The sequence below is a fragment of the Panthera onca genome, chromosome A2 (assembly GCF_046562875.1).
Source record: "Panthera onca isolate mPanOnc1 chromosome A2, mPanOnc1 haplotype 2, whole genome shotgun sequence".
In the NCBI taxonomy this organism is placed as follows: Eukaryota; Metazoa; Chordata; class Mammalia; order Carnivora; family Felidae; genus Panthera; species Panthera onca.
The window spans coordinates 18,891,956-18,918,046 of record NC_138340.1 but is presented as its reverse complement, the minus strand read 5'-3'; the positions used below and the strand labels follow the sequence as shown (position 1 = coordinate 18,918,046).

Here is a 26,091-nt window from a genome sequence, read left to right as displayed (position 1 = left end):
GGGAAGGAAAAGGCTCTTTAGCTTCACCTGCGTGGCTGCGCCTCAAAGGGCTGGGGCCACCTCCTAGAGCCTCAGGGGTATGGAACCAGGATAGACCAGAGAAAGGTCTTTATTGTCCCAGGCTGGAGGGCAGGGTCAGAGGTAGCTGACATCATTGCAGATGATGGGTTGGCGGCTTCGGCAGCTCATGAGGGCTGCAAATCGTGAGACATCTGCAGGCAGTTCAGGTTCCGGGCGAGGTGGGCATGACAGTCGCTTTCCTGCCATAGCAGCCCTGCGTGCCCTGGCCAGCTGGCGCCGCAGCTGCTCAGAGAGCCCAAGCAGGAACTGAGGGGGCCGAGCACGGGCACGGGGCCCACCACTATCATCCCCCTCACCTGCTGCCTCTGGTAGCTCCATCCAGTTGTGCACCAAGTCAGCAAAGCAGTTGTCGCCCAGCACTAGGGGCTGGCGACTGCGACCTCTGTTCAGCAGGGCTGCAGTCCAGTCTTCAGCTTCCAAGCCCTGCCAGTGCTCCAGGCAAGCGTCTGGTGTAGACTTGGGCCGTGGTCGACGGGCAGGTGGTGCACCGGCCACAGGGGCCCTGCTAGGCAGAGGAATGCCACTGGCCGAGAGGCGCTGTCTATGGGGGGGCCATGCTGGGGGTGTTGGGTGCTGGAGTACAGGCAGCTCATCCTCTCTCCATGTGCTGCCCGACACCTCAGAGAAGCCAGAGTCCCAGTCCAGGACATGCTCCCTTGGGCTCCCCAAGGCAATACCCTTGTCTCCTGTCACCATACCTTCTTCCTCTTCCACACAGCCGACTGAGTCCTCTTCCAAGGCATCTGAGGCCCTGAGTCCATGGCTGAGCCAAACACCTGGGCCAGGTTTGGGGGATGGTGGAAGGGGGCCAGACATGGGGGGTGAGCCAGTGTCCCGGCCACACAGCTGTGGAGGAAGAGAGGGCCCAAGTTGGAAGGGTAGTGCTTGTCACCCCTGCCTACCTAGCCAGAGTAGTCCCAAAGCAGAAGCCCCAGGAGGACTGGATAGGCCTGCAGGCCTGGGCAGCAAGGCCTCTAGTGGGCACAGGGCCGTCATGGGGGCGCTGGCACACGTAGCTCGTGTGACTCGCGTCAGCCGACCTGGTGGCAGTCCGGCAGGCTGCAGCACGCAGAGCTGGGCAAGTCAGTACCCGCCACCAGGGAGGGAGGCAGGGTTGTGGGCCCGCCTGCATCGGGAAGTAAGTCCTGTTCAGGGCTGGGGGTGGGGGAGCATCCCCTGTTTCCTGAGGGATTCAGCTCCCCAAAGCTCACAGCGTCTTTCAGAGAAAGAGCACTTGCCAGGTGGGGGGTAGAAGAAGTACAGATCAGCCTGGGGTAGAAGGCATCCATAGCAGCTCTAGCACCTCTTTAGTCCCTCGCAGCCCCCTGCTCAGCCCCAAAACAAATTTCTCCCCGCCACCTCCCTCCGCCGCCCCAGCAGCTTGGCCAGCTGGGCGGCTGTTACTTGATGCCCAGGGCAGCCCCCAACAGTCCGAAACCCGATGCGGGCCATCTGGGCCATCTGCGCCTCCCCGCCCCCATCCCGCCTTGGATGGGCACTCGGGACGGCCCCCTACCCGTGTGTCGTTCGGGCCGGACGGCAGCTGGGCACCCCACACGCGTCCTCACAAGCCACACCCGCTCCCAAGTCTCACCAGTTCCCAGCGGAGCTGGCTCAGGAAGCTGTCAAGCCGAGCGCTATGCATGCCCGTGCCGGAGCCCCCGCCAGGCCTGCCAATTCCTCTTCGAACTCCAGCGGGACCGGCGCGGAACGGGCCCAGCGGGCCGGCCAGCGGCACCCTGGCCCTCTGACTGGCGCCGCGGCTCCTCGCTCTCCGTAGCTCCCGCCGCCGCCACCGCCCCAACATCTGGCAGCCGCGCCCCGCCCCTGGTGCTGCAGCCAATGGGGCCGGGGAGGGACTGAAGTGGTCCCGCCCCTCGGGCACTGACGGGTGGATGTGCCCGACGCCCACTCCCCACTCCCCGCGAGCTCTGGGGGCGAGGGGCTGGGCTGTGTCTCGAAGCCGGGCGGGTCTGGCCTGGGACTTCCCGACAACCCTGGGCGGTTGAGCTCACTCCAGGTTCGCTGCTTCACCTAGGACAAGTCACTTCCCCGCAGTAGCCTCAGCTTCCCCGTTTTTCCCGGGATAGAACTGCAGTCCCTCCCGCAGGGGGCCTCAAGAGCTCGCGGATCCGGTGGCTACGCCCACGTGAGGACAGAGCGCCCCCAGCCGTCGATCTAGCAGTGTTGTGGCCCATTCCGGGCGCGACCTACTGTATTCGGTCCTGAAACCGGCCTCGACAGACCCTGGAAGTGATGGGAGGGTCCGGCCCCAATGAGGACTCCAGGAGCTCTGGACCTTGCGGCAGCACAGAGGAGGGGCTTCAGCCAAAGCCCAGCCCGCACCCTCTCGGTCCTGCATCTGGGCCAAGCAAGGCGGGGTCGCCCTCTAGTGGGGAGGGCTCGGTTAGCCGCGATTCCTGCCGCAACATCCGCATTCCCTCTGCCCGCACCACTAGCCTACGGAGAGTGAGAGCAGGAGGGTTAGGGCGGCGCTCTCTGCCCAGAATGGTCCGAGTCCGTTCCTGGAGACCACTCCAGGATCCAAGGCTAGGTTCGAGGATACAGTCTAACTTGAGACAAGACTAATCAGTAGACAGAAAAATACCGGAAATGGGGGGCAGACGGGCTTGTTTGGGAGAGGGGACTCAGAGGAGGCCGCATTCTGTATGTGATCTGAGTGAACCATCATGGGAGATAAAGAAGAGGGGTATTCTAGGGGAACCTGGGTGGCTCAGTCGGCTGAGGGTCTGACTCTTAACTTTGATTCAGGTCATGATCTCACGGTTTGGCCATGGGGCTCTGCGCTGACAGCGTACTACTGCCTGCTTGGGATTCTGTCTCCCTTTCTCTTTGCCCCTCCCCCAATTGCTCTCTATATCTCTATTAAAATAAATAAAAATACACTTAAAAAAAAAAAGAGGGGTATTCTAGGCAGATGGATCAGCCAGTTAAAGGCCCGGACAAGAGAGGATTTCGACAGGGCTTAAGACAAAGAAGGACCAAGTGTCTAGACAGTGGTAGTTGGGGGAATGAGGAGATCAGCAAAACCAGTCTCCTAGCGGCCTTAGAAAGAAATATAGGGATTTGTTTGTGGTGCGATGGGGGAGCACTGGGACTTTTGAGCAGGGAATGACCTGGGCTGGCTCCTGTTTAGATAATCCCATCTGCTTTGGGAGAACCACTCTGTAATGAGAGTGGAGGCTCCTGCCCTCATCCACCAAGAGAAGGGAGGGCCTGGGTCTGCGTGGGGCTGGGGCACAGAAGGGGGTGAATTTGGGGTATGTTCTGGAGTTAATATCAAGTTTTGCTGATGTATGAATATGAGTAGGGAAAGAGGAGCATCTAGCATGACTCCTAGATTTCTGGCCTGAACAACTGCTTGGATGGAATTGCTGTGAATTGATCCAGGAAAGACTGGAGAAGAACGGGTTTGGGGAGGAAAACCAAATGATTATTTGTGGACATGTGACCCTTGAGATGCCTGTTAGACATCCTATATGAGATGCCGGGTCAGCCACTGGGTATGTGACTCTGGAATTTGGGAGAGAAATCAGCACTGAAGCCTTAGATCTGGGAGGCAAAGTGAGTGGATGGTATTTAAGGCCATTGACTTGGAGATGGGAGAAGTGAGTATAGACAGAGGAGGGCAGCAGTCAGGACTGAGTCCTGGAACACTCCTCTGGGTGGTAGTAGGAAAGCAGAACCAGCAAAGGAGCTAAGCAGGAGCAGCTGGGGAGGTGGGAGGAAACAGAGTGTGGGCACTTTAGGAGCCAAGGGAGCAAGTGTCAAATGCTACCAAGGAGATAAGATTGGAGAATGAATTGTTGAAGCTGGTAGTATGCAGGTCTCTGAGGACTCCAACAGGGCAGTTTCATGAAGGGAGAGACAAACTTGATGATAGTGGGCAGAAGCAAGTGAGAGATGAAGAATTGGAAAGAGCAAGTGTAAACAACTTTTTAAAAATTGACATATAAATTTGGGGCATCTGGGTGGCTCAGTCTGTTAAATGTCTGACTCTTGATTTTGGCCTAGGTCATGATCTCACAGGTTTATGAGTTTGAGCCCCACATCAGGCTCTGGGCTGACAGTGCGGAGCCTGCTTGGGATGTTCTCTCTCTTCTCTTTCTGCCCCTCTTCTCTCTCTCTCTTTCTATCTCTCTCTCAGAATAAATGAACTTTAAAAAAGAAAAAAAAATTTAAAAATTGACATATAGCATAAATATAACAATTGGACAACTCTCAAAGGTACAGCTCAATAAATTTAAAAAAATTTTTTTACATTTATTTATTTTCGAGAGACAGAAAGAGGCAGAGCATAAGTGGGGAGGCAGAGAGAGAATGAGACATAGAATCTGAAGCAGGCTCCAGGCTCTGAACTGTCAGCAGAGAGCCCGACGTGGGGCTCAAACTCACAAACCGTGAGATCATGACCTGAGCTGGAGTCAGATGCTTAACTGACTGAGTCACCCAGGCACCCCTCAATAAATGTTTTTTAAAGTTTATTTATTTATTTTGAGAGAGACAGAGACAGCACAAGTGGAGGGAGGGGCAGAGAGAGAGAGAGAGAGAATCCCAAGCAGGCTCCATGCTGGCAACACAGAGCCTGATGCATGGCTCAAACCCACAAAGCCATGAGATCATGACCTGAGCCTAACCAAGAGTTGGACACTTAACCAGCTAAGCCACCCAGGCGCCCCCAGCTCAATAAATGTTAAAGTCTGTAGACACTTATGCATCTGTCACCTAGATCAAGGTAGAAACTGTCCCCAGCTCCTCCAAGAGGCCACTTTGTGCCCCCTCCAGTTGATACCCGCCCCCCCACATAACCACTAATTTGATTTATATCACCAAGGATTCTTTTTGCTTCTTGAATGTAGACAACTTTTAAGAGATTTTGTTGATGGCTGGGCTCAGATTTTGTAGACAGATAAAGTTTTAATGGTGAGGGGAAGTGGGCAACTGGGGTTTGGACTCTGTGGGGTAGCAAATCCTGAGCCCAGTTTTCCTGGGTGCTGTGCTTGTGCTGTCTCCAAGGACTGCATGACTGAGACTTACTTCCCTGAACTTCAGTTCCCCTACCTGAAGTTTGATCCTTTTCCCCTAACATTTCCTTTGGGTTGTAGTAAGAACGGGGGGATTCATCAGAAGCAGTGAAACCTGGGGTTGTCCAGACCTCTTAATGCCTGTCTGGAGTCTAGAGCTCAAGTCACCAGGGATGGGCGGAGCTAGAATCTGGGAGGCTCAGGAGTGCAGCCTGCCCAGCTCTGTTTAAGCGACTCACCTGACAACGGGGTGAGCCTGACAAACACGGCTGGTCTTCTGGAGTCTCCTCTGCTGTCTGCATCTTGAGGCCACTATGGCACTGCTGAGGATCCTGGCGCTTCTGCTTGCTCTGACTGTCTCTGGTGAGGAGTTGGTGGGTGGGGGAACCCCAGTTCTCACGCCCATCCCCCCCATTCCACACTGGAGTGGAATTGTGATCCTTCTTGGATAAGCTACCATGGAGTGCAGGGGCTGGGGGAGAGCAAGGGAAAAGGGCAAAGATCTAACTTCCTGACCCTCATTTCTTATCATGTCTGCTTCCTCAACCAAGTGCTCACGTCTGTGAAATGAGCTGTGCCATTGTTGGATATGGGGGACAAGGAAGAGTTTTGGCTGCTTGGCCCCTAGATGCGACCAGGCCCTGAGGGAGAAGGTCAGGACTATGCTTGTGTGTGGGGGGACCTCCGGTCTGAATTGTCTCTTCCTCACAGAACTCCACTGCCTGCCCTGGTTCATAAATGTCTCTGAGAGCCAGGGACCCGGCACGATCCTTCAGTCCTTCTCCTTCAACTGCACTTCTCACATGCCCACCCTGCAGTTGGTCCATGTGCAGCCACCCACCACCTTCTTCAACCCACCCAGCCTGACCAGGTGGCAGGGGATCTATGTGGGCACGGTAGGGTCATGGGCACAGATGGGAGCCACGGAGGAACATGGGCAGTCCCTAAATTCACAAAGCCACAGGCAGTACAGGGGGGTGGAGAGCCTACAGTCCCACATGCACTGCCTACCTGCCACAGGTGACCTTAAGCAGCTCGGCCCGGCTGGATGCTCTATCGGTGAATCACTATAAGCTGCAGCTGCGGTTCACATGTGGCAACCATGTGATGGAGGGACCACTCTCTGTGAATGTGCGGCGGGACCCTGGTCATAGTGCATGTGCTGGCCGATTTGCCAGCCCAGGTGAGGCCAGGGGCAGCAGGCAGGGGGTGGGCAGGCATGGCCTGAACAGAGCCTCCCTGACCTCTCCTCTGGCTAGCTGGAGAAATCATTCAGGTTCTGGAAACAGTCACACCTGGGGCCAGACTGTACACTCTGCTGCTGCCAGGCCTGGAAGTCCAGCGTGCCCAGGTGAGCCCAGCACATAGGTAGTGGGAGACAGAATGAGAGAGGCACATGGGGAGACCAAACCGGGCCCCTTCTTGTCCCAGCCCCTCTCTAGCCACCACCCCCCCACACACACCGCCCAGCAGAGGAACGCTTTAGTGTCAGCTAAGCCTCTGCGTGATCTATGTTCTTGGAGAGAGCCGCTGATGGCTGCCCATCCCCAAAGACCATGGCTGTTCCTATAAGGACATCTCAGGGGCATGTGTTCTTTCATGTTCTCTGTGTGTATTGAATTCTCCCTGAAAATTGTGTTACTTTTGTAATCCCCAAAATAAATGCAGTTTGAAAAGCAAAATAATTGGTTTAAAACCAGAGAAGATTGAGGATCGGGGCCAGGGGTGGAGGTTGGGGACCCACCCTGTATCGGGGTATGGGAGGGTTTGGTGTGGACAGGTACTTGCTAGGTTGCTGGGGGATTTTGGCAGGGATGCTGTGGGGTACTGGGGGCTGAGGCTGGGGCTTCCAGCATCTCTGTCCTGTCAGATAAATATCATCAGTGCCCAGGACCCTCCATACTTTCCTGGACCTTTCTCCATCAATGGTCAAGGTTGGCTGCTGGTGCCATCCCAGGGCCTCAAAGGCCAGGCTGAAAAGGTGAGCATGACTTGGGACCTGGGGATACCCATGGATGGGGCACACAATGGACAGAGCCACCACTTCCTGGAGGTTTGTTTGTTTTTGGCCTTCTAGATTTTGCTGCCCCGTGTTCAGACATAGCCACCTGTACATGCTGCCACATGATGGCTATTCTCCCACATTTGCCTGGTTCTGTGATGGGTTCTGGAGTTCCAGAAAGAAAAGGGAGCCCCTCATGCCTCTAATAGAATTGAGAATGTTCAGAGCATTCACACAGGAAGAGAAAGTTCTGGGTAAAGTGGCTAGTACAGTCTGGAGAAGGCTAGAGAAATTCCTTTGTTGTTATTATTTTTTTAAACATTAAAAGTTTTGTCGGGGTGCCTGGGTGGCTCAGTCGGTTGAGCGTCCGACTTCAGCTCAGGTCATGAGCTCGTGAGTTCAGGCCCCACGTCGGGCTCTGTGCTGACAGCTCGGAGCCTGGAGCCTGCTTCGGATTCTGTGTGTGTGTCTCTCTCTGCCCCTAACCCACTCGCATTCTGTCTCTGTCTCTCTCAAAAATAAATAAACATTAAAAAAACTAAACATTAAAAGTTTTGTTTTTGATTTTTGCTTTTGAAGTTTATTTATTTTGAGAAAGAGTGTGAGCAGGGGCGGGGCAGAGGGAGAGGGAGTGAGAAAGAATCCCAAGAAGGCTCTGCACTGTCAGAGCAGAGCCAGATGCAAGGCTTGATGCGGGGCTTGAACTCACGAACCAACCCATGAGATCATGACCTGAGCTGAAATCAAGAGTCAGATGCCTAACCAACTGATCCACCCAGGAGTCCTGAGAAATTCTTTCTTTAAAATTTCCATGCCTTTTTTAAAAAAGTTTATTTATTTGTTTTGAGAGAAAAAGTGCAAGTGGGAAAGGAGAAGAGAGAGAGGGAGAGAGAGAGAATCCCAAGCAGGCTCTGCACTGTCAGCACAGAGCCCTATGCAGGGCTCAAACTCATGAGTTGTGAGATCATGACCTGAGCCAAAATCAAGAGTCCAATGCTTAATCTACTGAGCCACCCAGGTGCCCTGAGAAGTTCCTTCTTTAAAATTCCATGTTTTAGTGACTGGCTCTTAGTAACTCTAAATGATGTCACATTGTGAATAACTCAGATATCACACTTCTTTGAGCTGTTTGCATCCTAAAGGAAATATTTATGGCCCCAAGAATGGGACTTAAAGGAGTGCCTGTAAGCATAGAGATCATGGGGTGGGAGTGGGGGCTCCTTGTGGAGGGCCCCAGGTGAGGGGGGGGGCGGTTGCTATTTGAAAGGACGACTGGGCACAGACATACAGGTATACACACACTGTAGTTCCCTTACTGTTCTGTGTGCACTGCAGGTCTTCCAGCTTCAGATTTTGGTGACTTTTGGACAAAATCGAAGCTGCCTTGGGATGCTCAAGGTCAAAGTTTTGCCTGTTCCCTCCAGCCTGATCTCTTTCCTGTAAGGCTCCCCTACCCCGAGTACAGTGAAGGAGACATGGCCTAGCCCCAGGGAATTGGGAGTGAGGTTAAGGGGTGGGGTTGCTGGGGTGTCCCCAGCTAGCTCGGGTATGAGGGAAGCCCCGGGGGAGGGGCACGCCGGCAGGGCCAGGGATGGCGGGAGAGGGCATAGCTAGTTTCCCCCTTTTGGTCCAGGAAGCAAGCCTCGAATATCACCATCCTGGAGGACCTGCCCCCCGGGGGTAAGGTGGTTCAGGTCCGGGCCCGGGGCTTCGACGTGCGCTACGAAATCCTCTCCCCGGTGCCCTGCCCCCTCTTCTCCATCGGACGTGGTGAGGGGCATAGTGGGGAGCGGTGCGGGATGCCTCCCAGGCTGGTCCACAGTGATCCGCACTACCTCCTCGCCCTGCTGAGAAACGGGGCTGAAACCCAGGCAGACACGGGCGCGGTGCCGTTTGGGGGCCGGGCTAGAATTAGAGGCGAGCCTTGGAGGAGGCAGCAGGGGTGGCCAGACTCAGCCCCCTCCCGCTGAGGGTGGATTAGGTGTGAGGGTGGGGACCAAACCGACCTGGGGGCGGGTCTAAACTCAGCATTCCCCGCCCCTACCCCGCCCAGCCGACGGTGTGATTCGCACCACCGCGCCTCTGGAGTTAGCGCAGGCCCCGGGCGCGGCGGTCACTAGACTGCGAGTGAAGGCCCACGAACGGCTCAGGCCGTGGGCCAGCGTGGAGCTCGAGCTCACGGTGAACGTGCGCTCGGTCAACCGCTGGCCTCCGCGCTGCCTCCCAGCGATGCTGGTGTGAGTATACAGGAACCTTACGTAAGCTATAGGGGTGAGAACCATGGTTCTCCTGGTCCAGACTGACTTTTGCCCTGCCGCCGTCATTCTGCTCCCAGGACTCAAATCCCCGAGACCACGCCGGTGGGCACCGTGCTGAACACCTTCACTTGTGCTGATCCAGACTCTCCCGGCTCCATCCTCGACTACCAGCTGCAGTTCCACAGCCCTCCTGGCTCAGCTAGCCTCTGCCTTCGGGACATGGTCCTGGAGGTGCCCAGTCCCCGCCTCCTGACCCACATGCAGGGTGCTGGGGACTGTAAGGTGGAGGGGTCGGGGGGCAAAGGTCTGTGGGAGCTGAGACCATTGCCGTGAGGGAGATGGTGGTGGAGCCAATCTGCACTCACAGAGCTGGAAAGCAGAGGCTCAGGGTTGACCATGTGTGGTTGCCCTGACCTGAGGTGGCCCAGTGTGCCTCTAGACTTTTCCAGGCCTTGGCTCAGCCTCACTCTGTGGCCCCTCTGGCCAGGTGAATGCCACACTGGACTGTGACGCTCGTGGGGCCTGCTTTCAGCATGCAGCCTCCATCCTGGTGCTCGATGGTGGTCGGCCCCTGATGACCAGTGAGTAACCATACCCAGGGCTGGACATCCAGGACAGGGCTGTTCTGTACCTCTCTCCCCATCCTTAAGATAGGGTCACCTCTCCTCCCACAGAAATCAATAGGGCACAGTTGTCTCCCTAGGGTGGGACATATGTCTCCTCTCCTAGACACCTCCCCACCCAGGGAGGAATGGCTATTGTTCGTCCTCCTTCCAGACCCTCTCCCTCCTTAAACCCCCAGGGCAGGGCCATGTCTCCCTCCTTAGACCCTAGAGAATGGCTGGGCACCCCATGCCAGCTCCTTGACTGTCAAATGGCCTCCAGCTGAGGTGCCAGTACTGGTGATGGTGACTCCTGTGAACGAGTTCTCCCCAGCCTGTGTCCCACACAAGTTCCGGATCCGGGAAGATGCAGGGCCCCACACTCTGCTGGGCTCTGTGGTGGGCATGGACAAGGATTACCCACACAACAACATTGAGTACTACATCTCTGGCGGGCCTACCATCTTTTCTGTGGACCGTCTCAGTGGTACTCCCACCCCAGGGCTGGGATGGAGGGTTGGAACCAGAGTTGACTCTGCAGGCTGAGGCTGTGGGCATCTCTTTTAGGGGAGGTTCATCTCCTGGGATCTTTGGACTATGAGCTGCAGACATTATACAGGCTCAATGTCCTGCTGATTGACCATGGCCAAGACCAGGACCCCACTCACCACCGCTCTGGTTCCTGTACAATTACCATTGAGGTTGAGGTAATTGAGCCCTGAGGCCTTGGGCAAAATTGGAAAGTGTTCACATCTTCCTCTAGCATTCTGCTTTTCCACCCTGTGCCTAAGTTTCCTCCGTTAGTTGGTTGAAGAGGGATGGTGCCTCATTATGGAAACCTTTGGAGCCTGTTGCCTGACACCTAGGCTCTGGAGGAGACTGAGGGGCTGGCCTGAGGATTTGGGGTGACCTGGCTATATTCCTGCAGGATGTGAACGATCATGCCCCCGAGTGTCAGCCTCCATTTCAGGAACTCACCATCTACGCTCTCCTGGGCCATAGTGTGGAGGTGACCAAGGTGTCATGTTGGGTTCCTCAGGAGCCACAGCGTCTGGCCTTCTCCTACAGCATTGTGGGAGGTGAGGATCATGGGGGCCACCAGGCTGTTGGGGAAGGAGCAGGCCAAGGCCAACAACGGTCCCCTTCTTCTGCTTTCAGGGAATAGTCAGAACCGATTCAGCCTGCAAGGAGCCACCCTGGTGTACAACAACATCTTGTTGGGGCCTCTCTGGCCAGAGCAGTTCTATACTTATGAGCTGTTGATCCGTGTGGCCGATGCAGGTCCCTCCATCCCCCACCTGAGTACCACAGCCACCGTCAGTGTGCATCTAATTCCCTGGAGCGCCAGCACGGTGGCCACCCGCACCCACAGATCCACAGTGAGGGGGGGTCCTTGGGACCTTGGGGGGTAGGACGAAAGGATCTTGAAGGGCAAGGAGATCCAGTTTCCCCAAGTGGAACTATGGGGGAAGGCATTCCAGAGGGAACCGTTGAACATAAGGAGCCTGGCAATACAGAAGAGCAACTCTGGGGTGTGGGGTAGCCCAACCCTTGGAGTGATTTGAAGGCTGGATGATCATTTTGCCAGGGCTGTGGCCCCCATTTCAGGTGCCTTCAGTGATGACACCCCTGCTTGTGACTGACACAGAGGCTTTCTGGCAGCCGGAGCCCTGGTTTGTGGTGGTGCTGACAGTGACCAGCGCCCTCTTTGTCTTGGCTCTGGGCTGGCTCCTCCTCAGGCTCTTCCAGGGGTAGGGTTCTTATTCCTGAGCTCTTGCCCCAGCCCGTTAATGGACCTCATCTGTGATAGGTGCTTTCACCAAGATTTGGTGACAATGCCCAAGTTTATGAGCAGGCAAACTGCTATTAATGGGGGCTGCTCTCCCTCCAGAGGTCATCAGGTTAGAGGCAGAGGGGCACTAGGGGGAAATTGTCTCCATTGTTGGCACAGCTTGGTCTTGGAATGGAGTGGGTGTGGATGAGACCCAGTGCTTGACACTCAGAGTCTATCATGCACTGGGCGTTTGCCCCTATTCCTGACCCCTATCCTCCACTTGACACTTGTTCTGCCCCTAAGGGTGAGTTTTTTATGGGCGCAGGACTGACCCAGGGGAAGGTGGGGTAACAATGTAGGCATTGCATATGGACATTGGCTATCTCCAGTATACAGGGGCAGGTGGATGGTGCTGGTTCCTGGAGTCAGCAGGTCTGCAGCCTTCACTGCTTGGTCCCTCCTCCTGTCATTTTAGGTTGGTCCAGATGCATCAGACACCAAGCAAACCAACCCAGGCTTTGCTACTAAACGGGTCAGTTTCCTTTGCATACCTCTATGCCTGAGAGTCCATCTCTTAAATTCAGCCTGGGGCCAAGAGCCTTATCCTGTATTCGTGCTTTTACTTTGCCCCAGCATCCAGGGAACTGAGGAGTCCATTCAGGGGTTCATGGAGGCACCGAGAATGGAGATGTCCCAGGCACCCAGCAGTGTCGACCTGAGCTTGGTATGGCAACATACCATCCTGTATAGTGGGCACTGGGCTGCTCTAGAGGACTCCCCTCCCAAGCCTGCTTCCTTCCTTGTGGCTGGCTACCTCTGTGGTAGAGCCCATGCCAGCACCATCAGAATGGAGGAGGGAGGTGGGCTTCTGACCCCTATGGGAGCAGACCTCCACCTGCTCCTGGGGGCAGGGCTCAACTCATTACCCCCTCTCATTCTTCCCATCAGCAGCACTTTGATGGCAGAGCACAGGACTCCCGTGAGTCCCCCTTTTCCCAAACTACTCTTCACCTGGGTCCACTTTCTCTCCTTACCCCATCTCAGCGTCTCCTCCTACCACCAGGCATCCACTATCTACTCTTTCCCTGAATGGGGTCTGTTCTCACCCCAATGTTTCTCAAACATCTGTTGGGCCAGAAGGTGACTCAGACCTGGTCTGGTTCCTGCCCATGGCAGAAGCGGTGGTGAGGGGAAAGGCCCCCAGATATTACACTGTCATCAGTGATTTATGGCAGATTAATCTGGCACTGGGCTTAGGGAAGCTGGTGTTCAGTTTGGGGAAATCAAGGATGCTTCCTGTGCATTTGAGCTAGACCTCACAGGATTGCTGAGAAAGGAGGGAAGGGACAAGTTGGATCAAGCAGAAGGAGGGTCTCACCAAGGGTTCTGGAATGTCTTCCCCTACCTTTAAGGGAAGGAGGCTGTTCTGCTGAGTCCAGCAGTGCCCTCTCTCCCTCCTGACCATTTGAACTCAGGCACAGGCAGAGATTACCTGTTCAACACGCTCACAGGAGCCCGGCGCTGGCTCTGAAGACAAGAAGCTGCTTCACTATTTGTGGAATTTTTTCTTCCCATGATCATGCTGCTGAGTTTTTAAGTTGATTCAATAATAAACAAAATTACAAAAGAAGAGTCCCAGCCTTGAAAACCATCTGTGGGAGAGGCTCTGGGATCTGAGCTTCCTTGTTCTCACTTGGAGAGTGCCTTGCCTTCTGGGAAGGCTCTAGGGAGTAGTAAGTTTAGTTTAGTTTAGTTTTTTTAATTTTTTAAATGTTTATTTATTTTGGAGAGAGAGACAGAGTGTGAGTGGGGGGAGGAGCAGAGAGAGAGGGAGACACAGAATCTGAAGCAGGCTCCGGGCTCTGAGCTGTCACCACAGAGCACAGAGCCTGATGCAGGGCTCGAACTCACAAACGGTGAGATCGTGACCTGAGCTGAAGTCGGACGCTTACCGACTGAGCCACCCAGGCACCCCAAGATTAGTTTTCTTTAAAGAAGGCATTGTATGATGCTCTGGCTGATCATGATTAATGCAGAGGTAAGAGGCTGTTATCCTTGTGACAGAGGCCTCCAATCAGCCTGTTCCTTCAAAGACCACCTGCTCTAGCAGATGGGGAGGGCCCAGGAACTTCCTTTTCCCACTGAAAGGAATACATTGTTGCTGTTTGAAGGCCCCCACCAACCTCTAGGGCTCTGCCAACTGTGTGTGGTTTTCTTGGGAAGGATCTGAACTTTTGCACTGAGGTGAGGGTTGGTGCAGACTTGAGACCCTTGTGGCATGGATGGCTATGAGGGATTGATGGTAGCCCCCTTCAGACGGGATATTCCTATTTCTTCCTGATCTCTTTCTTCTGGTGTCTTGGCCCTTATCCCTTCCTATGCTGAGCTGAGCTGTTGCACTTAGCCAGGTGGCCTGCAATAACGTGCAGGAGGGCAGGTTCTGTTGGATGCAGTGCTAGCTCATTCCCCTTGCCCAGCTTCAAATCAGGTCTCAGGTTATTGCCAGCTCTCCAAGAGGACCTGCTGTCTGGGTAGAGGCTACCTTTCCTGAGGTATCCCTAAGTTCTTTCAATCTTCTCCCCCGTGTCAAGTCTGTGGACCTGAACCCTCTCAGGGCAATGGAGGACCTCCTTTCCGGAGCCAGTTATGGTGTCCCAGTCAGGGAAAAAGCCAAGTGTCTTCTGTGGGAAAAGTATGCTTCATGGTGTTCCCCCAAAAGTGAGGGTGTTAGAGCTTGCCCAGGACAACCTGAGAGCAGGCTATTGCCTGAAGTGTTACAGGCAGACTTTTCTGAGCACTTATCCTGCTCTAAGGGCTCATTTGTTATCTTTTACAGATGGGGCAACTAAGCCTCAAAAGTCACATAACTAGCTAGTTCTGGCACTTGATGTGAGTCCAGGCTGTGTGATTTCATTTGAGTTCCTAACCCTGAAACCAAGCCCAGGGTTAGGTGCTTTGAATGGGGGGCCAGGGATAACCATTTTCCTGGGACTCCTAGCCTCTGAGATAGATCATGACAGTCCAGGGCAAAAGCTGTGTCACAGGTACTCAAAGACAAGATGCTCTAGGGAAGGAAGAGACGAGTTTCTGTTGTGTGCCAGGGCTTGTGCTGGGCACCGAACTCAAGGCAAAAGGACAAACGTGGGCAACGGGCCAGGGACTGCTTGGAGGAGCACACAGGGCTGCACCTTGCCATTGATGAGGGGCAAAGGTGGAGAAACCACTGGCAATAGGAAATTATACTCTGATGCCAGTAGGAGGAGGTATGAGAACCGGTGCCTCCATTTCCAGAAGGGGCGTGACCTTGGCCAGGCCTCCCCCATCTGCGCCTCAGTTTCCTCACCAGTGAACCTGGACAACCCCTCCCTTCCAGGATGGGTGACAAAAAAACCCATATAGCACACAGCAGGCACTCCCTAAGTGTGTGCGCGTGTATGAGAAGACGCCGTGGGCTCCCGCAAAAAGGCTACACACGCAAAAAGGCCAAGGGCGCTAGAGCCTCAGAATCGCCAGCAGAAGCTCTGCCCCCAGCGACTCCAGGAACGAGGCGCATGCGCCAACCGATGCCGTCACAGTCACGTCCTGAGGCGATCGGCAAGGGCCGTGAGAGGCAGGCTCTGATTGACAGGCCAGCCGACCTGTCAGCGAGAAGCACTCCCTTAGGCCTAGGACGAAGAGGCTGTTGACTGGGGATAGCCTCAGCCGGGGGCGGGTTCTTTGCCGTCCTGGTTACTATGACGCCCGGCCCCCGCCCCCTCGGCTGGCCGCCATCTTGTTGTTGATCCGTACCCAGTGGGCAGCGCCGGGAGCTGGACCGAGCGGCCGGTGCGGGGCCGCTACTGCGGGGCTCATCCACCTGCGCTGCCTGCCAGGGGCGGGCCGAAACCTGGAGGCCCGGGGGGCCCAGCTCCCGTGGGGAGCCGTGGGCGCCCACTGCCCGGGCTGGGCCGGTGAGTGACAGGAGCCGGGCCGAAAAACCGGCCTGACGCCGGCGGGGCTGGCGGCGGCGGGCGCGGGGTTGGAGCCGGCACGCACGGGGCTGAGGCATCCGCCAAGCATCGCTCCAACAGTGCTCGAGCGCCCTGACCCGCCTCCCGTGGCGCCTCCCGGATACCGGCGCTGAGGCGGGTGGACAGCCTCGGGGTTGAGGTCTGAGCCCCGCGCCCGAAGGCCGGCCGGCGGGGTAGTGGGAAATTAGCTCCGCTGACTGGTACCGCTGAAACGTGTCCATTGCCAGCCTGGTGCTCTCCGGGGTATTCTATTGCTGCCAAGTGAGAAATACACTTACCTCTTTCTTAGATGTGGTTCCTGCAAGTGTTTTCCAGACTGCTTGGAAACTTAGACTAGACGAACCAGGCTAAATCCCCCGCGAACCCAGGCAGGCCAGTGTCACGGCCCTGTGATTCTGGCAGGGCTAAGGCCCTCTGCCAGGCTCCTGCCTCCTGTGCTCCTTGGAGCTCACTGTTTGCTTCTTCCTGAAGAGCCTGCTTAAATGTTCATGATGCCCGAGTTTTATTTTGGAACATAATTTCTTTGGTTTGTGACCATTTTTTGGTCTTGTGGTAAAGTCTTCTTTTTGCTCTAGAAGAAAGTGAATATTATGGTGATGACTTGGTTGATTTTATCTCCTGAAGAGATATTCTGCCAGTGTAATCAGGAGACAGAGGAAAAGTAGTACTGTGTTAGAATCAGAAAAAGAAATGAAACTTAATTTTTGTCGTTGTGATGGTATGGAACTGCCAAATTAACTTTTAAGAGGCTAAGTGTATCTTGCCCAATGAAAACAGACCGTCAGGCCTCCTTCCTGTGAGGGTGGAAGGGTTAGAGACCTTGGGCAAGGTGTTAGATCTAGGAAGAGTTCTACATTGCTCTTTCCATGTGGTCCCTTGACTCCTCTGCAAAGGCTCTTTGTATGTGGTCATAGAAAAAGCCTGCATGAGTGAACTGAGAAGTGAGGCAACAATACTTTGTGCATTTGTGTCAGGATCTTGTCGTCTTAGAATGTTTAATTTTGAAATAAACTAGCTCCTTTTTAAAAATTTTTAATTAATTTTTTTTTTTTAAATTTGTGAAAGAGACTAGCTCCTTAATCAGGAGATCCTTTTTGAGAAGATGCTGAAACCAGAAGAGGCCTGTTGCTGTGGCCTTACTTGTGAGAACACAAAGACTCTTCCTTGTATTTATGTAATTTACCTGTAAATGTCAGCACTTTTAACTATCATGAGCAACAGACACACTTTGTGACGCTCTGGAGATCCTACACTGAAGTCAGAAACTGCTGCAGGCTTGGGATGAGATCTGATGTCCTAACATGGCATTCAAGCAGTCAAGGTGCTGCTGCCCAGCGGGCCCCAGCCTACCTCTCCAGGGCTTATCCTAATCCCCATTAACCAAATGATTTGCTAGACATTCCATACATGGAATTTCCCTACACAGTTCTCTTGCCAGCTGAGTACAGTGACTTTTGCTCCTCTTTGGAATATCCTTTTTCTTCATCTCCACTTCTCTTTTCTCCAGGGTCCAGCTCAGCGAAACACTTCCCAGATGTTCCAGTCCCAGAGGGTACTCTGACCTGCAGCAGCATTATTGCCCTTATTCAAAAAACAAAATAGTATTTGCTCTTTTAAGAATATTTTGTTTTTTTCCACTGCTAAGACCTAGCCCATTTCCTACAGAGACTGTGTTTTTGTGTCTTCTTGTACCTGCATGTAGTAGATGAGAACTAAATGTTTATGAGAGTGTGTTAAATTTGTCTGAGTTCGTAACACCCTCTGTATTTAAACAGGGAAATGGAGAGAATAGGCACATAGAAATGAGAATTTGGTGGCCATCGATCTCTACCTCCTGTCCTGCCTGAAGTGCTTGTACCTCAGTGCTGTAGAACAGAGGCAGAACTTGCTCAAAGTGCAGAACTGAAGCCTGAAAACAAAGTAATTCTGCATCTCAGAAGAGGCTGTGTGGCCCATCCCCTTCCTGGCTAAGATGCCATATTGATTCTTGGAGAAAACATGTATAGGGTGAGCATAGGGCCGGGTGCTGAGATTCTTAGACCCCCTTCTTGGGTGGGTCTTGGTCTCACAGCCACCTGGGACTACTGTAAATGTGTGTATTATTTGCTGCTTGCCCTGGTCCCAGTGCTGCCCTGAGGCTATAAGGAGCAGTGAGGAGAGAGCTGGGGAAAGGCTGCACAGTGCTCTCCATCTCTGACTTCAGACAATGGAGCAGTCAGAGATTTTGTTTGTGCCACTGGATGTGTGCTTTTGCCTTGATTTTAAATCAGATTTTATTTTCTCCCTCTATTACAGCAGAATGTGAGCAATGGATTCTGAGTGGGACAGCCTAAGACATGTTGGTTCTCTTATGAAAAGTGATAGATCAAGGCTGTCATATTTGCTGCTATGGTTTGAAGTTGCATTTATGTAGGAGGCATTACAAATGAGTTTTGATGGGAAAACCTGTTCGAGGGCTGGATCCCTGTTAGGGACATTGTTTTGTTGCTTACAAAATCTGCTAATCTCTTCTGTAAAAGTTTCATTTGTGGGTAGAGGTTTAGATCATTTATTCCTTTCCCTTCATTTTACAGAAGATGGGCAGTCTAGGTGAGTAGGTTAGGACTGGACTCTTTTCAAGTCTAAAATTTGATGTCCACGAATCAGCTTGAAGTCCATAAAAATCTGGGTGTGTTAGGATTAAATGAACGCTTATAAATGACTTATTCTGTAATTGAAAAGTCAGGTAATGACGAGTGGTGGTGAAGATGTGGAGAAATCAGAGCCTTCATACACAGAGAATGGTATGAATGTAAAATAATGCAGCCAGGGACAAATCAGGTATTTTTTATGTTTGTGCCAGTAGATCTGTGCTTTTGCCTGGATTTGGAAAATAGTCTGGCAGTTCTTGAACTGTTAAACATAGAGTTACCATATGACCAAGCAATCCCACTCCTAGTTATCTACCCAAGAGAAATGAGAACATAATGTCCACACAAAAACCTGTATATGAATGTTTATAGCAGTGTTATCTATAGTAGCCAAAGAGGAAAACAACTCAACCATCTTCTCAGTTGATAATAAAAACGTGGTGTATACATACAATGGAATATTGTTTAGCAATAAAAAAGAATGCAGTGCTGTTACATGCTACAACATGGATGAACCTGGACATGTGAAATGAAGGAAGCCAGATGCAAAAGATCACATATTAAATGATTCCATTTGTATGAAATATGCAGAATAGAGATCACAAGTAGATTAGTGATTGCTTAAGGCTTGGAGGTAGATGAGAGCATAGGGGAATGATAGCTAAAGGTTATTGGGTTTCTTTTTGAGGTGACGAACATGTTTAAAAATTGTAGTGGTAGCTGCACATGCCTATGAATATACTAAAAACCATTGAATTGTACGCATTAAGTGGGTGAATTGTATGGTGTGTGATTGTTAACTCAAAGCTGCTATAAAAAACAACTTACGTAAGTAATATATTCACTAGTTTAAAAAAAAGATAAATATATGAGTAACAGGAAGAAATAAAAATAAAGGAACATGCATAACTTTCACTGTTTTAGTGTATAACCAGACTTTTTTTTCCCCTTTGTCTTTAATTTTTACAAAAATGAGATGATGCCATACATCCTGACTTGTACCTTTTTGCAGTCAGCAATATATTATAAACATCCATGTTGGTAAATGATGCATTTACATCATGGGGCAGTTGGCAACAAATTGAGGGAAGCAGAATGTAAGGGACTAGGGTGAACTAGCAAGCGCAGGCTTATCTGAAGGGTCACTGTTGCTCAGTTCCAGCCAGTTGTGTACCACATCTTGTGATTTTTTTTTTTTTAAAGAAAACAAGAAATCTGAATTTTTATGTGAAATTTCATGATTATGTATTTATTAAAAAAATGTTTTATTTATTTTTGAAAGAGAGAGAGAGACAGAGTACGAGAGAGGAGGAGACACAGAATCCGAAGCAGGCTCTAGGCTCTGAGCTGTCAGCACACAGCCTGGTGTGAGGCTCGAACTCATGAACCGTGATATCGTGATCTGAGCCAAAGTCAGATGCTTAACTGAGCCATCCAGGCATCCCCCTGATTTTTTAATTTGGCAATGAATTAAGGAAATTTGAGCCATTTTGCTAGTGAAAAAAAAGACCAGAAATGGCAAAAAATTTGAATTGCCTGTTGTGTACATTCCCAGCTAAAGTGGAGCAAGGTGACAGTCTGCCTTCTTGTTTCAGCTCTAATACTGTAAACAAGTGTCCTTTTAGTGGTCTGCTTAGTACCATATTTTAAAAATATTTTTGTGCTTTTTGGGAATTGTGCTGCTTAAAATGGCTCTCAAGTGTATTGCTGAAGTGCTGTTAATCTTCCTAAGCACAAGAAAAGAATGTGGAGAAAATCTGTGTATTAGATAAGTTTTATTCAGAAATGAATTATAGTACTGTTGACTGAGAGTTCAGTATTAATGAGTCCGTAATATCCAGTAGTTCCCCCTTATCCATAGGGTATACTTCCAGGACGCTGGGTGGATGCCTGAAACTGAAACTGGACCTTATATGTACTATGTTTTTTCCTATACATACATACCTAGAATAAAGCTTAATTTATAAATCAGGCACAGTCAGAGACTAACAACAACAATAATAAATTAGAACAGTTGTAACAATGTACTGTAATAAAAGTTGTGTGGATGGAGTCTCTCACAATCTCTTGTATTGTACTCAGCCTTCTTGTGATGATGTGAGATGGTAAAATGCCTACATGATAAGATGAAGTGAGCTACATGATGTAGGCATCGTGACGTAGCTGTTAAGCTACCAGTGACCTTCTGAACATACTTTGCTTCTGGACCATTTGCTTCTGGACCTTGATTGACTCTGGGTAACTGAAACCATGGAAAGCAAAAGCATGGATAAGTGGGGGGACTACTGTATTTTAAAGTGTCTTTAAATAGGTATGTACAGGTTATATATTTTATGTATGTAGCTCTGGAAGGTTATGAATTGATTGGTTGACAAAAATGTGACCAGAGGCTCACAGAAACCTAACCCTATTTTTCCCCTAGGATAGGGGCTTGATATTTGCTAATTTGGTGTTAGCAGTGACTTTATAAAATGTAGCTACTGAGAATAATGAGAAGTCTTATGTATCAGGCTACTTTTGTTCAATGTGATATTTTAGAGGTTTCATCCATTTTGTTGTGTTACTTTTTATTCCTGAGTAGTATTCCTTTTTATGGCTATACCATTTGCTGATGGGCATTTGGGTTGTTTCTAATTTGGGGCTCTTATGAATAGAGAGAGATGCGATAGATTTTTTCATACAAGTCTGTGTGTATACATACTTTTATTTCTCTTCAGTAAGTATCTGAGAGTAGAATGGCTCTGACTTACAGACTATTTATTTATTTTTGAGAGAGGGAGAGACAGAGTGTGAGTGGGGGAGGGGCAGAGAGAGGAGACACAGAATCTGAAACAGGCTCCAGACTCTGAGCTGTCAGCACATCAGAGGAACACTGTTTCAGGAAATGTTAAGAGTCCTTTGGACTCTGGGCCCGGTTTTGTTATTCATCCCTCATAGTTTTCAGCTCCAAGCTGCATTTTCTGCTTTTGCGGGATTTCTATACCTTCCCATCATGAGACAAGAACTAATGGACGCTCCATTGAGGTGGGAAGTTGAAGTAACCAGGAACTGTTTATTGCAGGTACACACAGGCTTCTAGATGGAGAGGGTCTGTTCGCTTTAGAACTTATATCAGTGCTTATCATCCTTCTGGATTTCTTTAATTGATGCAGGCCAGGAGGCTTCTTGGTCACTCACAGGGTTCACAGAATTCATCCTTCATCTCTCTATGGAGCTTGGCCTTGGTGATTTTTGCGTTTGTAAGTGTTCAGGCCTACTTATCACAGTGGACACTCCCTCTTTATTTTTTATTTTATTTTTATTTTATTTTTTAATGTTTTTATTTATTTTTGAGACAGAGAGAGACAGAGCATGAGCAGGGGAGGGGCAGACAGAGAGGGAGACACAGAATCTGAAGCAGGCTCCAGACTCTGAGCTGTCAGCACAGCCGATGCGGGGCTCGAACTCATGGACTGTGAGATCATGACCTGAGCTGAAGTCGGATGCTCAACGACTGAGCCACCCAGGTGCCCCGACACTGCCTCTTTAGACTGTTAGTCAAGTGGGGTGTATTTTGCTACTTTAAATTTTAATTTTGATACTGTGAATTTTAATTCACATGGAACTTTTTAAAGTTTGAGTCTTCTTTGTCTATGATCTTCCATGTGTAGTGTTAGAAAACTGGTACCAACCCAGAGGTCTTAGTTAAGTGTTCTAGATTTTAATTCCTGGGAGCAGCAAGCAGTGATTTTTGTGAGGAGTATTCATCCCTTAGGTCCACCCCCCCACCACCCATTAAAAGTCATTTCCACATTTTGCCTATTCATAGCATCTGCATTGTTTTACCATTGACTTCTTGGGGCAGTGGTCAGTGGCTAGTTTCTTGGTTATCAGAGTCCTCTTAAAAAAAATTAAAAAAAAAAAAAAATTTTTTTTTTAACGTTTATTTATTTTTGAGACAGGGAGAGACAGAGCATGAACGGGGGAGGGTCAGAGAGAGGGAGACACAGAATATGAAGCAGGCTCCAGGCTCTGAGCTGTCAGCACAGAGCCCGACGCGGGGCTAGAACTCACGGACCGCGAGATCATGACCTGAGCCGAAGTCGGCCGCCTAACCGACTGAGCCACCCAGGCGCCCCCCCAAATTTTTTTTTAATGTTTATTTTTGAGAGAGAGAGAAAATGAGAATGAGTGGGGGAGGGGCAGAGAGAGAGAGAGGGAGGGAGACACAAAATCTGAAACAGGCTCCAGGCTCTGAGCTGTCAGCACAGAGCCCGACGTGGGGCTTTAACCTATGAACTGTGCCGAAGTTGGATACTTCACTGACTGAGCCACCAAGGCACCCCCTTAAAGTTAGATTTATAATGCAAGTAACTGCTATAGGATTTAGATGTGGTTTTTTTTCCTCTTATTTATTGATAAGGAAACTTTTTCTTTTTTTAATAATGTTTTTGATCCCTTTGTTTTATTTTTTAAATTATTTTTTACTTTTTACTTTTATTTTTTTTTTTAACTTACATCCAAATTAGTTAGCATATAGTGCAACAATGATTTCAGGAGTAGATGTCTTAATGCCCCTTACCCGTTTAGCCTATTCCCCCCTCCCACACCCCCTGTAGAAACCCTCTGTTTGTTTTCCATATTTATGAGCCTCTTATGCTTTGTCCCCCTCCCTGCTTTTAGATTATTTTTGTTTCCCTTCCCTTATGTTCATCTGTTTTGTATCTTAAAGTCCTAATATGAGGAAGTCATGTGATAGTTGTCTTTTCTCTAATTTCACTTAGCATAATACCCTCCAGTTCCGTCGTCCATGTGGTTGCAAATGGCAAGATTTCATTCTTTTTGATTGCCGAGTAATACTCCATTGTATGTAAATACCACATCTTTTTTTTTTTAAATTTTTTTTTAACGTTTATTTATTTTTGAGACCGAAACAGAGCATGAATGGGGGAGGGTCAGAGAGAGAGGGAGACACAGAATCTGAAACAGGCTCCAGGCTCTGAGCGGTCAACACAGAGCCTGACGTGGGGCTCGAACTCATGGACCAGGAGATCATGACCTGAGCCAAAGTCGGATGCTTAACCGACTGAGCCACCCAGGCGCCCCTATAAATACATCTTCTTTATCCATTCATCCATTGATGGACATTTGGGCTCTTTCCATACTTTGGCTATTGTTGATAGTGCTGCTATAAACATGGGGGTGCATGTGTCCCTTCGAAACAGCACACCTGTATTCCGTGGGTAAATACCTAGTAGTGCAATTGCTGGGTCGTAGGGTAGTTCTGTTTTTAATTTTTTGAGGAACCTCCATACTGTTTTCCAGAGTGGCTGCACCAGCTTGCATTCCCAGATAAGGAAACATTTTCAGATGCTGTTCTCAGAAAGGTTTCTCCTGACCATGGACATTGATGCTGGTTGTTAGCACCCAAAGTGTTTCTGGGAGAATTTGAAACCCTCCAAGATTATGTTCCCATTCTGGAAAATATTGTGAAGTTTTCCAGGATACCGTGCTTTCTTCAGGTGGGATAGCTATGGAATCTTAGACATTTTTTAGAGTGTGGAGACTTCGGGAATTATTGTATTCAATTTCTAGGTGGTGACTACAGTTGCAGAGAATAAGTGATTTTCTTAAGTGAACGTCTGATTCTGAAACTCGGTCTCTCTTCCTCACCCCCTGTGGCCTTGCTTCCCTGCCAGCATGACAAGGAACGGAAGGAATATTGTCTCACTAGTCTGAAAGTTTTGGGGTTCCCACATCATTTTGTAAAGGCAGTAAACTTTCTAAGCAAATGAACCTTCAGGTATACTGTTGACAGTGCTAATAAGTTCATGCAACAAGTGATGCCTACCTCAGCTCTCCTAGGAAGCAGTCAAGGAGAGTGAATGCTGGTATTTTTAAGTACTTTCTAGCTGTGGAACCTTACTTTGACAAGTCAGCTGACTGACTTCTCTGTTTACTACTATCCATGTAATACTGGTTAATCACACCTGCTCCCCTTACCTCATGGAGTTGATCAGATAAAGGGAAAGCTTGTCAAATGGTTAATGTAGGACTTACTTTAATTTCTCAAAAACTATTTGGAAATAGTTTCCTTTGGCTCCCATAGTTTTGCCCGATCCAGTCCACTGTACACTATGGGCTGTGCAGATCTGAGTCCTTGGCCTGCTTGAAGCTGTTCAGTGACCTCCTAGTAGGAAGTGGGTCAGGTCCCAGCTCCTGAATGTAGATGAGGAACTTCCTCACCTGGTTCTTAATGGTCTCTAACTGCATCTCTTGACCCTCTAGCGTCAGATGTTTCAGGTGACTCTCTTTCCTCCCTGTGGGCCATTGCCCATGCTTTTATTCCCCCACCCCACCTCCCCATCTCGCTTCCTGTCAGACTCTAATTATCTTTCAGATTTCAGTTTAGATGCGGTATCTTCTACAAACCCTTTCCTGGCCTGCACCTTCCATCTTTGTTAATGGCCACTCTTGGTGTTACATTCCTCATTGTAACATTTACCATAGTCTTAAATTTGCTTATTTGTCTCTCCTTTCTACCTGTCCTGCATCCTCACTTTCAGTTTTCTGAGGACAAGAACTGTGTTTGTCTTAGTACAATATTTGTTCTATGGGGTCTCATTCATTGTAGCCACTCAACATGTACTTAATTATATACTCTAAATTTTTTTTTGCAGATTTTACTTTAATGGTCCTGGATTGATTTGGAGACTTTATAGTTGCTATTTGGTCACAAACCTGATTTAGTGGAGAGTATTTTGAAACTTATTTATAAAGATTCTGCTCAACTGGAAGATGTGTGGGTCAGGGCCAAGTAGCACACTAGATACTTTAGGCAAGCACAAGATGTGCATAGGCCGTTTTATTTATTTATTTATTTATTTATTTAATATTCTGCATGAAGATTAAAATGATTTCTTTAGCATAAAACAGAATGAATGCTTAGAAGTTTTTTCTGTGTTTGGGAAGATGTATTATAAAATATGTGATTGTGTTAGCTATTTTATGAGTCTCTCCAAAGAAAGTGCCTAACTTTGGCCTCAGGGAGCTGAATATTAAGCTTGAGTAACTCCCCAAAGCAGAGTGTACCAGGCAGGGCTGCTTGGACCCTTAAGCATGTTAACTTGGCTGTTTACAGTGTTGTATTACTTTTGATCGGTAAATTGTGAATAAAGCAGAGCTGTGTGGATTTTATTTAGGTAATATAATTTCTCACTGTTGGTCTATACTACTTAACCTTTTAAACTCCTTCAAACAACTGTCAGTGACCCTTTGGGAGACAAAAACCACACAGGAATTTGAACAGGTAAAGTTTAATATAAAGAATTGTTAACTGTAATTGAGGATTGGAGTAATGAGAATTTGGCTAGTAAAAAGTAGAGTGAACTCTAAGTAATATAGAAATAGCATATGTAGGAGCAGCCATTACCCCTAGCATTGATACAGAGCACTCAAGGAAGATACCCTCTCAGGGCTGAGATCGTATCATGGAGATGGGGGTGGTCATACCTAACTGGATGGCAGAGAAAGTCATTGTGGTGCCACATTGGCAGATCATGCTAGAAGTCTACCCTCTAGGATGTTGGAGAAAGCCACTTATGGAGAGGCGTTTTGCTGGAAGCACTCTCTCTACTTCAGTGAGGTGTCAGAGGAAGCTGCTGGCCACTGTGTGCTGCTGACCGTGATACATTCTGGGAGTCAGGCAGC

The 26,091-nt window shown here is 49.8% G+C and overlaps 3 protein-coding genes across 13 annotated transcripts in view; 2 read left to right on the top strand and 1 right to left on the bottom strand.

The window, feature by feature from the left end:
* Positions 1-106: 106 nt before the first annotated feature.
* Positions 107-2,004, bottom strand: INKA1 (inka box actin regulator 1). 2 transcript variants are annotated; one of them, XM_060631043.3, is made up of 2 exons: positions 1,676-2,004; positions 107-927 (listed from the first exon to the last, which is right to left on the bottom strand). In XM_060631043.3, the coding sequence occupies exons 1-2, from the start codon at positions 1,886-1,888 to the stop codon at positions 136-138; spliced, it is 1,005 nt and encodes a 334-aa protein (XP_060487026.3). In that variant the 5' UTR covers positions 1,889-2,004; the 3' UTR covers positions 107-135. The 2 variants fall into 2 exon arrangements, with proteins under 2 accessions (XP_060487026.3, XP_060487027.1); XM_060631044.3 differs by having other exon boundaries at positions 1,598-1,709.
* On the top strand, positions 1,918-13,386 carry CDHR4 (cadherin related family member 4). 10 transcript variants are annotated; one of them, XM_060631039.3, is made up of 19 exons: positions 1,920-5,489; positions 5,838-6,022; positions 6,147-6,309; positions 6,386-6,477; positions 6,997-7,107; positions 8,464-8,567; positions 8,762-8,898; positions 9,182-9,365; positions 9,464-9,617; positions 9,874-9,967; positions 10,272-10,475; positions 10,556-10,695; positions 10,917-11,067; positions 11,147-11,367; positions 11,597-11,739; positions 12,238-12,294; positions 12,396-12,486; positions 12,714-12,741; positions 13,238-13,386. In XM_060631039.3, the coding sequence occupies exons 1-19, from the start codon at positions 5,441-5,443 to the stop codon at positions 13,291-13,293; spliced, it is 2,364 nt and encodes a 787-aa protein (XP_060487022.1). In that variant the 5' UTR covers positions 1,920-5,440; the 3' UTR covers positions 13,294-13,386. The 10 variants fall into 10 exon arrangements, 7 of the variants coding, with proteins under 7 accessions (XP_060487023.1, XP_060487018.1, XP_060487025.1 ...); XM_060631038.3 differs by having other exon boundaries at positions 1,921-5,489; positions 12,711-12,741; XM_060631040.3 differs by having other exon boundaries at positions 1,918-5,489; positions 11,597-11,661; positions 12,711-13,344.
* A 2,118-nt stretch (positions 13,387-15,504) lies between these two features.
* IP6K1 (inositol hexakisphosphate kinase 1) overlaps positions 15,505-26,091 on the top strand; it is a 61,258-nt gene continuing 50,671 nt past the window's right edge. Inside the window, exon 1 of the mRNA XM_060631027.3 lies at positions 15,505-15,712. The gene's annotated coding sequence lies outside the window, so the exon portion shown is untranslated. The remainder of the gene's footprint in view (positions 15,713-26,091) is intronic.